This window comes from Tubulanus polymorphus, chromosome 5 (assembly GCF_964204645.1).
Source record: "Tubulanus polymorphus chromosome 5, tnTubPoly1.2, whole genome shotgun sequence".
Lineage (NCBI taxonomy): Eukaryota > Metazoa > Nemertea > Palaeonemertea > Tubulaniformes > Tubulanidae > Tubulanus > Tubulanus polymorphus.
In genome coordinates, this window is record NC_134029.1 from 20,495,506 (window position 1) to 20,509,003 (window position 13,498).

A 13,498-nucleotide genomic window follows, 5' to 3' on the forward strand; every position below is an offset into this window, starting at 1 on the left:
CTGCTTCCCAAGTCTTATGGATCAACTGAGGTCGACTTTTGATAGATTTTTATTCACATTTCAAAAACAGAATACCGATAGCTGCTGCATACGTATACATCCAGTGCCACGTGTAAAATTGGCAACCGGTGAACTTGAAAGTCAGACTGGATTCGAGTTCATTAATATCACTGGTTCTTTTGTCATAATAAAGCCATAGTCGGCTGTCCATATTCAGTTCCTATCAATCCCGACATGACGTTGTAAATTCCTTAATTATCTCTTGCAATTTTCGCTTATTTCCTCGAACTCTACAAAACATAATTTTGTATTCTATACATAAATATAAAAAAATTTGTATTTTATACATACATGTAAAAATAATGATTTTCTGATAGATGATTTTCATAAATATATAAAATTTTGTATTTTATTCATAAATGAAAATATAATGATTTTCTGATAGATGTTTGAGCAAAGCTCTTGGATGTTAGCATTAAATATCTAATCCATCTTGGGCATTTCGGTTACGTCAACCGTCATGGAAATAATGTCTATTTCAACTTTGTTGAGAGGATGTCAGGTGGTAAGACTGCAATCCATCAATACAGTTTAAATGGGATTAAAAATCGATATTTTAGTTCAACTGCCCATCTGTGCTTATTATTAGGTACATACTACCAAAACTACTGAGGATAGCATTTGATTTCTACATTATCTGTTGTATATTGTTTCCAAGATTATCAAGGTAAAATTGAGATATAACTATACCTTAGCACAGATTGAACGAATTTCTCTTTATCATCTTGAGTAAGTTGAGGAGATGGGTATCCGTCTTGACTCAATAAATCATTCAGCCATTTACGGAAATACTCGTTAAAATTTTTATTCAGTGCCTGCATTGTATTTGACACATGGTCATTACATCCACGATGCTGCTCTGCACCTATTTCCTAAACAAAGAATGCAATAGATAGCTATTACATCTGAATCAATAAAACCCAAAATCAAAGTCCCTAAGCTGGTATATCTATATCATACCTGCAACAGTCTATCTAACAAACTTTGTCCATGATTCATTATGATTTCTTTTACTACAGGCAGTTTTTCATTGGCATTTATAAGTTCAGTCTGAAAATACGGGGTAAGCATGAAATCTGAGCTAAAGGGAACCAACGTACGTTAACATACAGTACGTTAACATACAGATACACAACTCGAATTTACATGGTTAAAAGAGAAGAAACTTATATTCAACGCCTCCCTGGGGTTAAATTAGACCTCAGTCACATTTACTAGGTTTGCAATAGATTTATATAGAGCGTCACAAGGAATTTAACTAGATATGTACAGAAATAACAAATATTATTTGCAAAATGTACATAGATATGCAAAATACATTATCTATGTAGTTAACACTATTTACATACGGTAGACAAATGATCATACATTAGTTCAAGTAAGATTGAATTAAAACGACGAAAAGATGTAGAAAGCTTACCAGAAAACAACAGCACGACTGAAAGGTATGATGTTCCGGCAAACATAATCCATACAAAGCTGTAAAACACCAGAATTACAAAATATGTTCCAATAATTTCAGGACCATTCACAATAAAATAATTTCACTTAACAATATATCCTGATGTTTGATATTCATTATTTCCGTGGTCCACACGATAGATTTGAGCCAAATAGAAAAGCCAAAATGATACCCAGAAGTGCACTACCAACAAAAGCCGCTATCATTAACGCCTTATTCATCTTACTGCACTTATGATCATTTTAAAAATCGAACTCAAACTGTGAGACTGGCATATTATCTACAGTCAGATCTCGATACAATGCCAACATCGCGGATTCTGGCGGTATAGAGAGTATGGCGGTTCATCGGGGTATTAGTTAAAGGAGCTCCTGCACCATCATGTCAGAGGTTTATTGTTTCCTAATAATCTAATAATAGTCGGGCATAATCCACGACCAACCCAAAAAACCTTTGAAAATTTTATGCTTTTTGTGCAATTCCCAAGCAAGGTAAAAGGCACAAAACTTTCACGACGGTAGCACCCGTGCCTGGGTCATAAATGAGGCTGGTGACTGTAATGATCAGTGATTGTAAGATGAGCAGTGACTGTAATTCAATTCAGAATCACACCATGTGTTTATAGAAAATCTACAAGCCTGGATCGATACAATATGCAAAATGAGTAACAAACCTGTTTGATATAGACCTAATACGTTACATCCTAAATCATTGAAAAAACCAGGACATTTTTTCAGTAACTGAAACAAATCAAATACAAATAATAGCCGATAATAAATTTATTCTAAACCCCAAAATCAATAGGGCACATCCTCCACCTAGGGGTAATGATACTATGTAATATCGATGTCCTGCTATCAATGGTTCTTCTTGAATCACGTTCACAAGGTTTCACATGAATGACTTCTAGTGACCTTGACCTTTGATCCTTGGACCCCAAAATCAATAGAGCACATCCTCTCCATATGGGAGTAATCGTAATATATAATATCATTGTCCCGCCAACAACGGTTCTACTTGAATCGCGTTCACGAGCAGATGTAGACAGACGGAGACCATGTACCCCGCCCGCAACTACACCATGCAGGGGACAATAGAGGACCATGGGTCCAACAGGATTAACTGAATTCAGTTTACCTTTGAGCACAAAAATTGATTTGTTCTGGGATTGTCTAGATTATCTTTGCAATATACGTATTAAGATAGAATCTTGGCTAAGTAAAGTTGAACGACAGTATCACTGTAGTAAGCAGGCTCAACTATGAATTGGTTTCCCAATGACCCACTGGCACAGGGCAGAACAATCAATACGATGTTTATTTTTTATTCTATACACATTGAGCTTGGATGTTGAAGTGGCTCACTTCCAGTGACATCATTATCAAGAAATAAGGTCAAGTTATGATTAGTAGAATGGAGAAAAATTCATCGAAATTTTGTTCATTTCCCATACTGATTCAAACACCAATTTCCCTTCTATTGACACAAGATAAGCTGTGTATATCCAATGGTTAGAATTTTTGCCACCAAGAGATAACAAAAAGTTACTCTCAGGACCGTTCTATAAAGATCAACATAGTTGATCCTAAAAATTTATTCATCGATCTAAAAAAAATTGAAAACAGGCTTTGACAGAGAAGAACATGCAGACTTACCGCTTTTAGCATGGACATCACTGAATCTAGCACATCTGTGCATTCCCGTAATTGACCAGATTCCAATAAACTTATCGTCTTCGATGTAACAGATAAGAATAATGCCCTCGTAGGTCCATTAACAATATCATCCGAAGAATACAAAATAAATAGCTGAAAAAAATGTAAACCTCATCAATACCATTTGAAAAAGATCTGCAATATTATCATGCCCAGGAAGGTGCTAAATTTTGCATTTGCCTTACTGTTTAGCCTTACTCATACGCACGGTCATCATACCCATCATTTCAAAATTTTCATAAAATTGCCTATACCCTGTACCTGTTTACATAATTCGACTATAGAACCATACGGCTGGGTATTAAACATCGTGCCAACCATTTGGCATGTATCAGCAGCTAATGGGATAAAATCATCGATCAAAGAACGAACTGCTTGATGAAACATATCACAAAATGCCTGTAAATAACAGATAGCATTGAACTGATAGCAATCATCAAGATTAGGACCTGTTTCCATATAGGCATAAACCTCAAATACAGTTAAATTTATGGACTCCAATCTTAACTTTCGAACCAGACCCCACAGCATTTACAAAAGCGATTTTTGCTATCTTCAAAAAATAAATGACTAAATGCGCTATCAATGACCAGGTGTCAGTTGCTCAAAAGTTGGTTTAAGATAACCGGCGGATAAATACCATAGTAACAACGAAGTTTTTATTGTCTTTGTCAACTATCAATCACTTACCAGCTTTTGAGAAACTGGCGCCTTACTAATAAATCTAAGCACATTTTAGATATGACACATACCTCCATTACATCAGGGTCAGTGATCCATTTTTCTGAAATGACCTGCATCAGCCGAAAAAGTTCCTGTAAAATGATCATTACCTGTAATTAGGGGTCCAGGGACACCATGCCCACTTGGGAAGTGGCTCCAAATGCTCAACATTCTATCAGTTTCAATATTCAATGCCCCCTGGCGACCATATACAAAACCCAATGACCTTGAAACTCACCACAATGGTAGAATATGTCAAGAGCTACAACTTTGCAATTGATTGTGGTTGCAAAATGAAAATTTTTCTCATCCCAGTTAGACAACTTCTAACTGTCATACAAGATCAGGGTATTTATAGCGGGGTTGTTAAAGCCAGCAGGAAATATTTTTAGTGCATATAAGAGACAATCGACCTCAGTAGTACATATAATAAGGTGTGATACTATAACATTATCAGTTCACAAGCCCAGTGACAAGCGGGTTCGAGTCCTGCTGGCTGCTAAAAGTTTGCGGGTTAGACTTTGAAGGCAGTCCCAATAGGGTTAGTCTTGGGAGACCAAGATTCGATTGATATAAATCAATAAAGCAAGATAAACAAACACGTACTGGTTGTAGTCCCTGCCTTTGTGCAGCACGTTTCTGGCCCTCCTCATCATCAGACTCATCATGATCTATGCTCAATGATCCAAATAGTCCACTGATCATCTTCATTTTCAACAAAATGCCCGATTTCGTTGTAGCTGACTCAGGCTGGCTGACTAATGCTTGTAACTGTTGTATGTGTGGCAACAAAAATGCGTTTAAATACTGCATGATACCTTGTAATGGGCAGAAGGATAGTATATGTCCTATCGATGACATCAATTGAATTGATTCACAAGACTGAAATATATAAAATCAGCTGTTTAACCTTGGAGTAATCAATACAGTAACCTTGAAGGAAATTCGTACAGTGAATTATTTTCGGAAAATATTTGATACGATATGAAATACCTTTAAATCATTACACGAGAGAGCAGTCTGAAAATTGGAATAGATGAAATTAGTTCACAATTCATATATATTTATATTATCATTCACTACTATTGCAATAATAATTCTGTCTGTTCCCACCCCTCAGCTAATTATCCTTACAAAACATCACCTTGTCTATGGACCGGACCCCAACGCATCTTTATTTGACAAAGAATTGCATGTTTAACATTTCATCGACATGAATGGATAATCAGATCATCCATACTTGTCGGGAGGGGGTGGGTATAGGTAGGTAGGAGGGGTTGAGTATAGGTAGGTATCAGAGTAAAACCTGCATGAACTAAGTAGCTATACCCAATCACTATTCACAAAGAGAAGCTTCATCTAATAATAAAGAACCATTTAGCCTTTTTCCAGATTTAACTGCTAATTTTTTCGAAGCGTCTTAAACGGCTTCCCATTCATAATTGGGTAATGTCCATTCATGAATTTGCTTTTGGTTTTTTTTTTTTAAAGTTTTCTGAATGACGTTACCTACAATCATGGTGCAACGATTCTTAAAGGAGAGCAATGTTTTCAATAAGAGCCAGGTTCTACGTCCCAGACCCGTCTGTCTTTTGTAAAGGACCCGCCTGTTTTTTCCAACCCGCTTACGTTTCAGGGACTGTGACATATTATGGGACCCTCCTGTTTTTCAATGGGCCCTGACTTGTTAATTTCTTATTGATAACACTGTAGAGTAACAAGATGAATAGATAATAGGTATTATCATACCTGACTAGTGGAAAGGATCTGTTCGACGTACAGACCCATGTGTTCACGGCACTCACGAGTTATATCCGTCAAAGCAACCGAGGCATTGTGTGCTGAATCGGTTTTTTTCAAACCCTGCAAAAGCAAGGGTATCACCAACGCCAGTATGTCGGGATGGGAGTTTAACCATTCGGAATAAGCACCTGAAAACAAAGTACGTTAATAGCAACCACAACATCTTAGCTGGATAGGTGGACCTTAAAGCTGGAGAAAAGTGAAAATCCTATTTTCTTGTTTTCAAATTTTTGAACCCATACCCTATCAGACACTTGATCAATAAAAGGCCTCATTGACCAAAAGAAAAGACAATTTGTAATTTTTTCCTACTCAACGTGCTATGGTTATTACGCAAGTGTAATGGAGAACTTTTGACACTATACTGTAGCAATTAAGGATCGGTAGTAGTAACTAAGTCTACGTTCACTTTCTTCTACATTTCAATCAAAACTAAACTTTTCTCTTGCGTAGGTCAATCATCAATGCAAAATTAACAAATTACCAATAAGAAATTCAATCTAATATATATTTGGTGGGCTGTGCGATAGATATTCAAGATTCCAGAGCCTAAAAACCCGAAAATGAACTATTTCTGAAACATTAGACTACGGTAATACTCGTCATGCCAACTGCCGCTTCTACGGTCCCCCATACATAGTCGTACAACTTACCGATTAACTGCAGGGCAGTTGAGAATAACTTGGGGTTATCAAAAGGCACAACAGGTAGCGATTTGAAAATTGTGGGCAAATATTCATTTTCTTCATGATCCACACATCCGGCAATTGACGACAACAGGAAGAAAGCGCTTTCAGCTTCCTGCCACTGAAGGGCTTCAGTTTTACTGTGTTCCACGAGGTCAGTTATCAATGAACACATAAAAGACATCAACGACTGCTGGAGAATATTATACGCGAACATCTGAAAGCATATATTCACAGAAACTATTTCAAGCAAACGATAATCTATCTACCGATTGCAATTTTACAGCTACGTGTAACACAGATCAGTTGAGAGAAAGAAATATTATTCGAGTTAAAACATCGCCAAAATATGACGAGACTAAAAGGGCTTAACACAATCGATGCCACCCTGATAATACAGTGCTGCCACCAATTGCCACTGTGAGTATACTCGTAGTTGGCACTCGGGCTTTTACAGCCTTTGTTCAAAATTGACCAAATGATCAAGGAAATGGAGCATTGCCAGCTAATCAGGAACTTATTACAAGCATGTTCGTAGCGGTAACGGTGGCAGAACCGGGGTGCGGTTTTATAGACCGGCATTACCTTTAACACGAGGGCTAACTGAATTGAAAATGAATTAAGTTAGCCCCCGGGTTCAAGGTAATACCAGTCTGTAAAACCAGCCCCTGATGTACAAGCATACTCATAGCTGTGAATGTGTTAGGTATATTTTCAAGATGACTTTAAGATGTATATGAATGAACTCATGGCTAACCATTGTATCTGCAATCTCTTGTCTGTGACACCGCAATTTTTCCTTTTCCTCTGTGAAAAAAAAACAACAGAAATTTCATAAGTGATTGTTTTGCCTGTGTGCCTAGTGTTATCATAAATTCAGAGAAAGATTGCGGAATCGAGCTCAATTTTTCTTTTTCACACACATACAAATTTATGCACAAAATGCGTACAAATTTACCTGAATTCCATTGTTGTAGTTGAGTGTCATTGGGATGTTTAACTTTTTGTAGGAAGACACGGACTAATTCGACATAAACTGGTGCCAACTTGTCTTTATACACTTGGAATTTTTCACTGTCAGCTGCAGACATTATATCATCCTGAATATCAATTAATCAGCATATCATTCACTGTTAAACATGGTTTGCTTCTTTGGTATGTACACAAAATAAAGTGTTTAAATCACATAAACCTGGCAGGCCAGTGTATACTGGTTTGATATTTATAATGCTCAGCCCTAGCGAGCCAGGTCACCAGCCTCCCACTGCTTCTGCTATTGTTAACATGTGATACTTGTCCCTAGCATCCAATACAAAATACATCTTTCTGTAGTTTTTACATGTGTGCAAAAAATGCGTACACAAACAAGTACGGGTATATATCAACATTTTTGTGTCTTTTGAGCCAAAATAATGACATCTTAGGAAGTAATATTCAATTGGAACAATAAGTAGAAGTAGGAACTTTGTGTTTTGGGGGTTAAATAAAGGATAACCAACCTGTAGAGTGTACCAGAATCGTAACGTCATCTCACTGCATGTTTCATCACATGGATATTGTCCAGGCATCGCCGTACACCTCTAAAATTAACAGATCAATAATTATAGAAACAACTATTATTTTTTTTTATATTTCCGTTTTTGTGTAAATGGAAGATCATGCTAGCTAGCACTGGTAGTTTTGAAGTTAAAAGAAATTACATTTAACTAAGGTATCGAGCCAAGCAGAAAACATGATTCATCAAATGATTCAATTTAATGATTCATTATTAATGGACCATCAGAACTTACTAGAACTAAACTTATTAAACTCATGGCTTGTGCGCTGACAGACTCACTACCAGTTATACACTCTAATAATAACATCGATTCACATTCCACTATAGTTATTATCAACCTACATATTCCGATTTGCATTTCCTACAATGTGATGAATAAGTTTAATTAAAATTTGTCAAAACCTCTTTATAAATTGCTGAAATAAATGAAATCAAGATGACTGCAAAGCAACCCTAAGTACATGTATACCAATTTCAATATGAATGTAAATTTCATTTTTTCTTTTGGTGAAAGGCCCTAGGGGATACATGTACAGAATAGATCTTAATTGATCATAGCCTCTTCATCATTTCCTAGGAAAAATTGTGAAATGGGTAGTGCTAACTTTGCTGAACATACGTGGCCACAAGTTGGCCATCTTGATCGAGCCAATTATTGGGCTGCAGATGTATCTAGTGTAGAGACATACAATATTGATAGATTTCTACAATTTTTGAGTGGAGGCTATCTTGTCATTTTGAGGGTTATTAATAAGTAGTACGATCCCAAGTTAATCCAGGTCATGAAAGATTTACTGATATGATACAAATAACAATGGATGTACTTAGAATTTGCTAACACTTACAAAATCACTGGATTCTATAGATTTGGTCAGCAAATCATTCAACTGTAATATCGTAGGCAGCAATAATTTCACACACCTTGGATTTCTGAAATGCAATAAAATACAAGACATGACAATATAAATATCGCGAAACCAATTAACACGTTTGCTGCCAATTACGAGAGATGTCTCGTAGTTCCGGTTCTGCCACCGTTGCCACTACAAGTTGTCATTGCTGATCCTCTTATTCAAAGCCAAACACATACAGCAAGGAAAATCAGCCAAAATGCTGTATATTTTGGTGATTTTCTGAATACATGTTAAGCAGGTGTCTTCTTCAGAATTGCTCGACACGAATCAATAACTTATTTCACGAGGCAATTCTTCTGCCACATTCATGCAAATTAATCCTGGATTGACAAGATCAAATCATGAAGCACTGCTAGATTAAACCACTGGCTCGTGCCTTGCATCATGGTGTAAACCGGGAGCCTGAGGTTTTTAAAATCAAAACGCTGTCTATCTTGATGCAGCATCTACTGAAGCCATGGAACATAAACCATGAAAAGAATAATCAAAGTTGAATGGAAAACTACAGGCACGAAACATTTCTAATGAATTGAGATCGATTTACTTTTAATCTATGTCTGCAATATATAACTACCACTCCTTATCGCTTGCGTTTGGCCTTAAAATTATCATACCTATATGATCCTGGATGAGAAAACACATTCACTAAACATTCTATAGCGGTATCAAACAACTTTGCATCACCAAGAATTTTAAACACTTCCTCGATCAGTGACAAAGCATCGGTCATTGGAACACCAAACTGCACCCACGCAGAAAAACAACGAATAGCTTGATTCATGATGTCGGGAGGGGTTGATGGTGTCATTGTATTCTGCAGTAGTGGCAACACTGAAATTAGAAATCATTTTATTTGGATGAGTGTTGTGATATACATGTAAATCTTTTTGTCTTTGCATCAGACAGTTTTTGACGCGTTTTTGTCTATCTCTTGTCCACAAAGTACATACATCTTTTTTAAAGAGACCCCTTTATTTAATTGCTAATGGCATCCTTGGCATTTGTACTATGAAATGGTATGGACCTATACATCGGAAGAAATTAATTATTCTAAATGAAAACATGAACAAACCTTGTTGAAGCCCTTTCTCTAATTCAACTCGCACGGTTGATCTCCTCATTTTTGTCAGATTTGCTGTGAAAAACTAAAATAAACCAAATAAGATTCCATCCATGCACTGATAATTGTTTACCAGGTTTTTAATCAGAAACAAAACAAATTCGTTTTCAAAAACTAAGCACAAACCTCTTCTGGTAAAACTGTTAACAATTCTAACAATATACAACACGAACGACCAGCCTTTAAAATAATGGATACAAACTCATCAAAGAACACCCTTAAACGTGGGACGTAAACACACGAAAATAAGATCAATTACCTGTAATTGTGATTGCTGTAAGTGCTGAAATGTGGTGACCATTTCAGAGACTGCATTTGGCCACAGTTCCGGAGTAGCTTGAAAAGTCAACGCAGACAGCTGCATAGAAATCAAAACCAAATATCATCTCACAACATCTACACAAATTAAAGCAGATAAATAGTGGGGGGTCATATGATAATTTCCACACCTTCCTGACATGATATTTGGTCAGTGTCTTTCATCAGCTAATCAAAGGAATTTCCACTTTATGATAATCTGAATATAGGATCAGTTGTCGCATATTCATTGAGAGGTTTAGATCAGCAGCAGGTTCCATATTTCCAGCAGAGGCGACTGTCAACAAGACAGGGATAACAAGCATTTAATCAAGGGGTGATAAACATGATATAGACCCTCCTTTCCTTTCATGCACATGTTAACATATGGACAGCACATTGTGGAACTCACAGATCTGCACATTCTTGTTAATACATCATGTGGGCCATTGGCGTACTGCCGTATTTTGGCAAAAATCTTACGGCGTAGTTCTGGAACATGATCGGCAGGGACTTCATGCCTGAAAGTCCAAATATACAGACAATGAAGTTAAGAATCAAGCCAGCTTGTGTCCAATTTACGCAATTGAAGCGTACTCAATATTTGCCTTGAAAACTTCAAAAGCGTGTAAAGGTGCTGATTTTGGCGAACTAAAAGCCATCTTTATTCTGACCAGGCCAGTTTTTGGGCTGCAGATGTGTCTAGGTGGAAGCCAAATTGTAATTTCGGTTTAGTGTGGCAGGGTTCCGTGCCATGGCCAAGTTTAGCGATCTTATCAGGTTCGAATCCCTGCTGGGGGAGAATATCTTATCTGTGCATGCTCATATACAACTTGAATGGATTAATAAATTACGGGTTAGAGCAGTGTTTAGGCTAAAAAAATGATACCTTGTTTCTCCACTCTACTGAGCTTAAATGTTGACCCGACCGGCTGCCTATCTGCCCTATTTCAATAGAATAATAACTGAGAATTCCACCATGCTTGGACTTCACAGATCTATGCCTGGGCTTAAAAGCGTTTAAGATGCCAGTCGGTTTAAGTACCAGGCCATTTTTGAAGTGTAAATAATAAAACTCACCAAAATCTTGAGATCTTAATCTGTAAGCAATTCGCACCAAATAATTGTACTTCTTGGCTCTAGGAAATAAAAAAAAAAAAAAAAAAACATACTATGGGTAACATAGTCGCACTTGAATATGGTAAATAGATTATAATATACCCGCAATATACAAATTTATAAGTTTAATTAGGGATCCAGGGATACCATACCAAGGGAAAATAAAAGTCTGGTATGGTAAAGATCAAAAGCATTCCCATCAAAAAATTAAATGTAATATGACCAACCATATGGTTACAGGCCTAAGAATTCAGACCTAACGCAAAAGGGCCATAGGAATTGGAATTTCATGTACACGAGGGCCATACCTTGTCTGGAGTGAGGAGCTGCCAGCTAAATGTCCACGCTTCAGGCGAGTTCTGCGCATGTGTTAACCAAGTGTCCGTCTCTTGTTGAATATTATCACAATAGAACTGTATCAGCGTATATGGAGAAGACAGATACATCATGCTATCAGGTATTTTAAAGGCCACACCCCAAACATGTACCGGTATTAAAGTGCTTTGCTCGTGTAGTCTGAAGGTGTTTCTTCTCTTTTCTTACCTTTTCTACATTTTCTGCTGTAAACTCCATGATCTTAGCCTTTGGGTTTAATTCACTTTCAGAAACTGGAATGATGAAAGTTTTAATGATTATCATCATTCATTTAATTGTTTTACCAAGGAAATTATGAAAATATTGTTGCAGCAAAAGTAACATGGCAAAGCAACATTTCATGGGAAATTGTTTATTAGGGAAAAATGGTCCACTAATCACAAATCATTGCATCATGGGATCTGGACGCACTATAACATTGTTACAAAATGCACTTGAATTATCTGCCAAATAAAACAGGCCGGCTGATTATTAACGAAATTATCGTAAATAAAAAAATGACGCATGGAGAGCCTGTTCTGTGTGACAGATTCCTTGATGATCAAACACTATGTCGAAGATGTAACTATTCAAACTCAAGCTAACACGACCATTTATCACAAAAGGCATTACTTTATGAGTGAAGTTCAGTCTAAGTGGGTTGGTCATTGGTTTGGTGTGGTTGGATGTTGTTGGGCAGGGAGCATGTGATGACTGATGTGTGTGATATGTGGCCTGGGTCCAGGGGCGGATCTAGGAGGGTGAATTGGGCCGTGGCTAGCCACCGCCTCATATGCCTTCCGAAAAATTTTAAAGCAGGCTTTTTCTTTTAAATGGCCGATCTCTCATCATCACAGCAGTTGCAAGCATCTTCTAAGCGCAAGATCAGATGTAGCGTTTCTGATAACTTCTACTGTTTGTTGAATTAAGAAATAAGCCAATTGTCGCTTCGCTGCCTCGGAATCAGAACAGTAGCGTTGCAACTGTGTAATATACCTATGATGATACGAGCAATCATCGAGATGAGCGTATGTTAGTGCTCTCAGCCGATATTTGCTATTACTACACCATCATATTGGTTCCATTACAAACAGGTGTCCAGTGTCCGGTAAACAGCCATTTTCCCACTCATAATTATCTGAATTTTTCCCAATCTGTGTCAAAATTTTCCCAAACCAACTACCACTACCATGACAAATTGTATTGTCATTGTATTAATTGACAATTGTATGATAACAAATGTTTGAGAAATGACCTGCTAAGTTCCCCCCTCCCAATCATGAATCATGCGGGTATCTCATTAAAATTATCAACACCTCATCCTGGCCACGGCACTATGACTCAGCAGGTTGTCATAATTTTCACTGAAACAGTAGCTCAAGTATGTACTGTCAAATCCCGAGGATTTTTAAAAATTTTCTATAGGCCTATGTCGAGAGGCGGACACCTCGAGTTCCCCCAGTCTCGCGCCGCTCGCTGCTCAACTCAAAGTTTATTCATTACGTTTCTTGACAGCCACCCCTTGGAAAAATCATAAATCCACCCCTACTAAATAATAGGTTGATAAACATTAAAAAAACAAATTGATGCGGTTTCGATTCAAAATATTACGATATAAGTTTTTTGACGGTTCAGTATCAGGCCTGTGACTGATTTTCAATGGCGATTGCCGGCTGCCCGATACGGC

At 37.2% G+C, this 13,498-nt stretch overlaps 1 protein-coding gene across 5 annotated transcripts; it reads right to left on the reverse strand.

The window, feature by feature from the left end:
• Positions 1-34: 34 nt before the first annotated feature.
• LOC141905132 (importin-13-like) lies at positions 35-13,439 on the reverse strand. 5 transcript variants are annotated; one of them, XM_074793906.1, is made up of 26 exons: positions 13,423-13,439; positions 12,001-12,065; positions 11,766-11,870; positions 11,419-11,477; positions 10,751-10,859; positions 10,301-10,399; positions 10,168-10,221; positions 9,994-10,066; positions 9,536-9,752; positions 8,853-8,937; positions 8,240-8,368; positions 7,949-8,029; positions 7,408-7,549; positions 7,207-7,256; positions 6,417-6,666; positions 5,710-5,891; positions 4,954-4,980; positions 4,567-4,842; positions 3,990-4,052; positions 3,499-3,636; positions 3,178-3,330; positions 2,196-2,262; positions 1,481-1,539; positions 1,021-1,110; positions 751-932; positions 35-290 (listed from the first exon to the last, which is right to left on the reverse strand). In XM_074793906.1, exons 2-26 carry the CDS (start codon positions 12,028-12,030, stop codon positions 224-226), a joined length of 2,787 nt encoding a protein of 928 aa, XP_074650007.1. In that variant the 5' UTR covers positions 12,031-12,065; positions 13,423-13,439; the 3' UTR covers positions 35-223. The 5 variants fall into 5 exon arrangements, 4 of the variants coding, with proteins under 4 accessions (XP_074650007.1, XP_074650006.1, XP_074650008.1 ...); XM_074793905.1 differs by lacking the exon at positions 13,423-13,439 and adding an exon at positions 12,808-13,363; XR_012619239.1 differs by lacking the exons at positions 35-290; positions 2,196-2,262; positions 13,423-13,439 and adding an exon at positions 12,808-13,368 and having other exon boundaries at positions 884-932.
• Between the last annotated feature and the right edge of the window lie 59 nt (positions 13,440-13,498).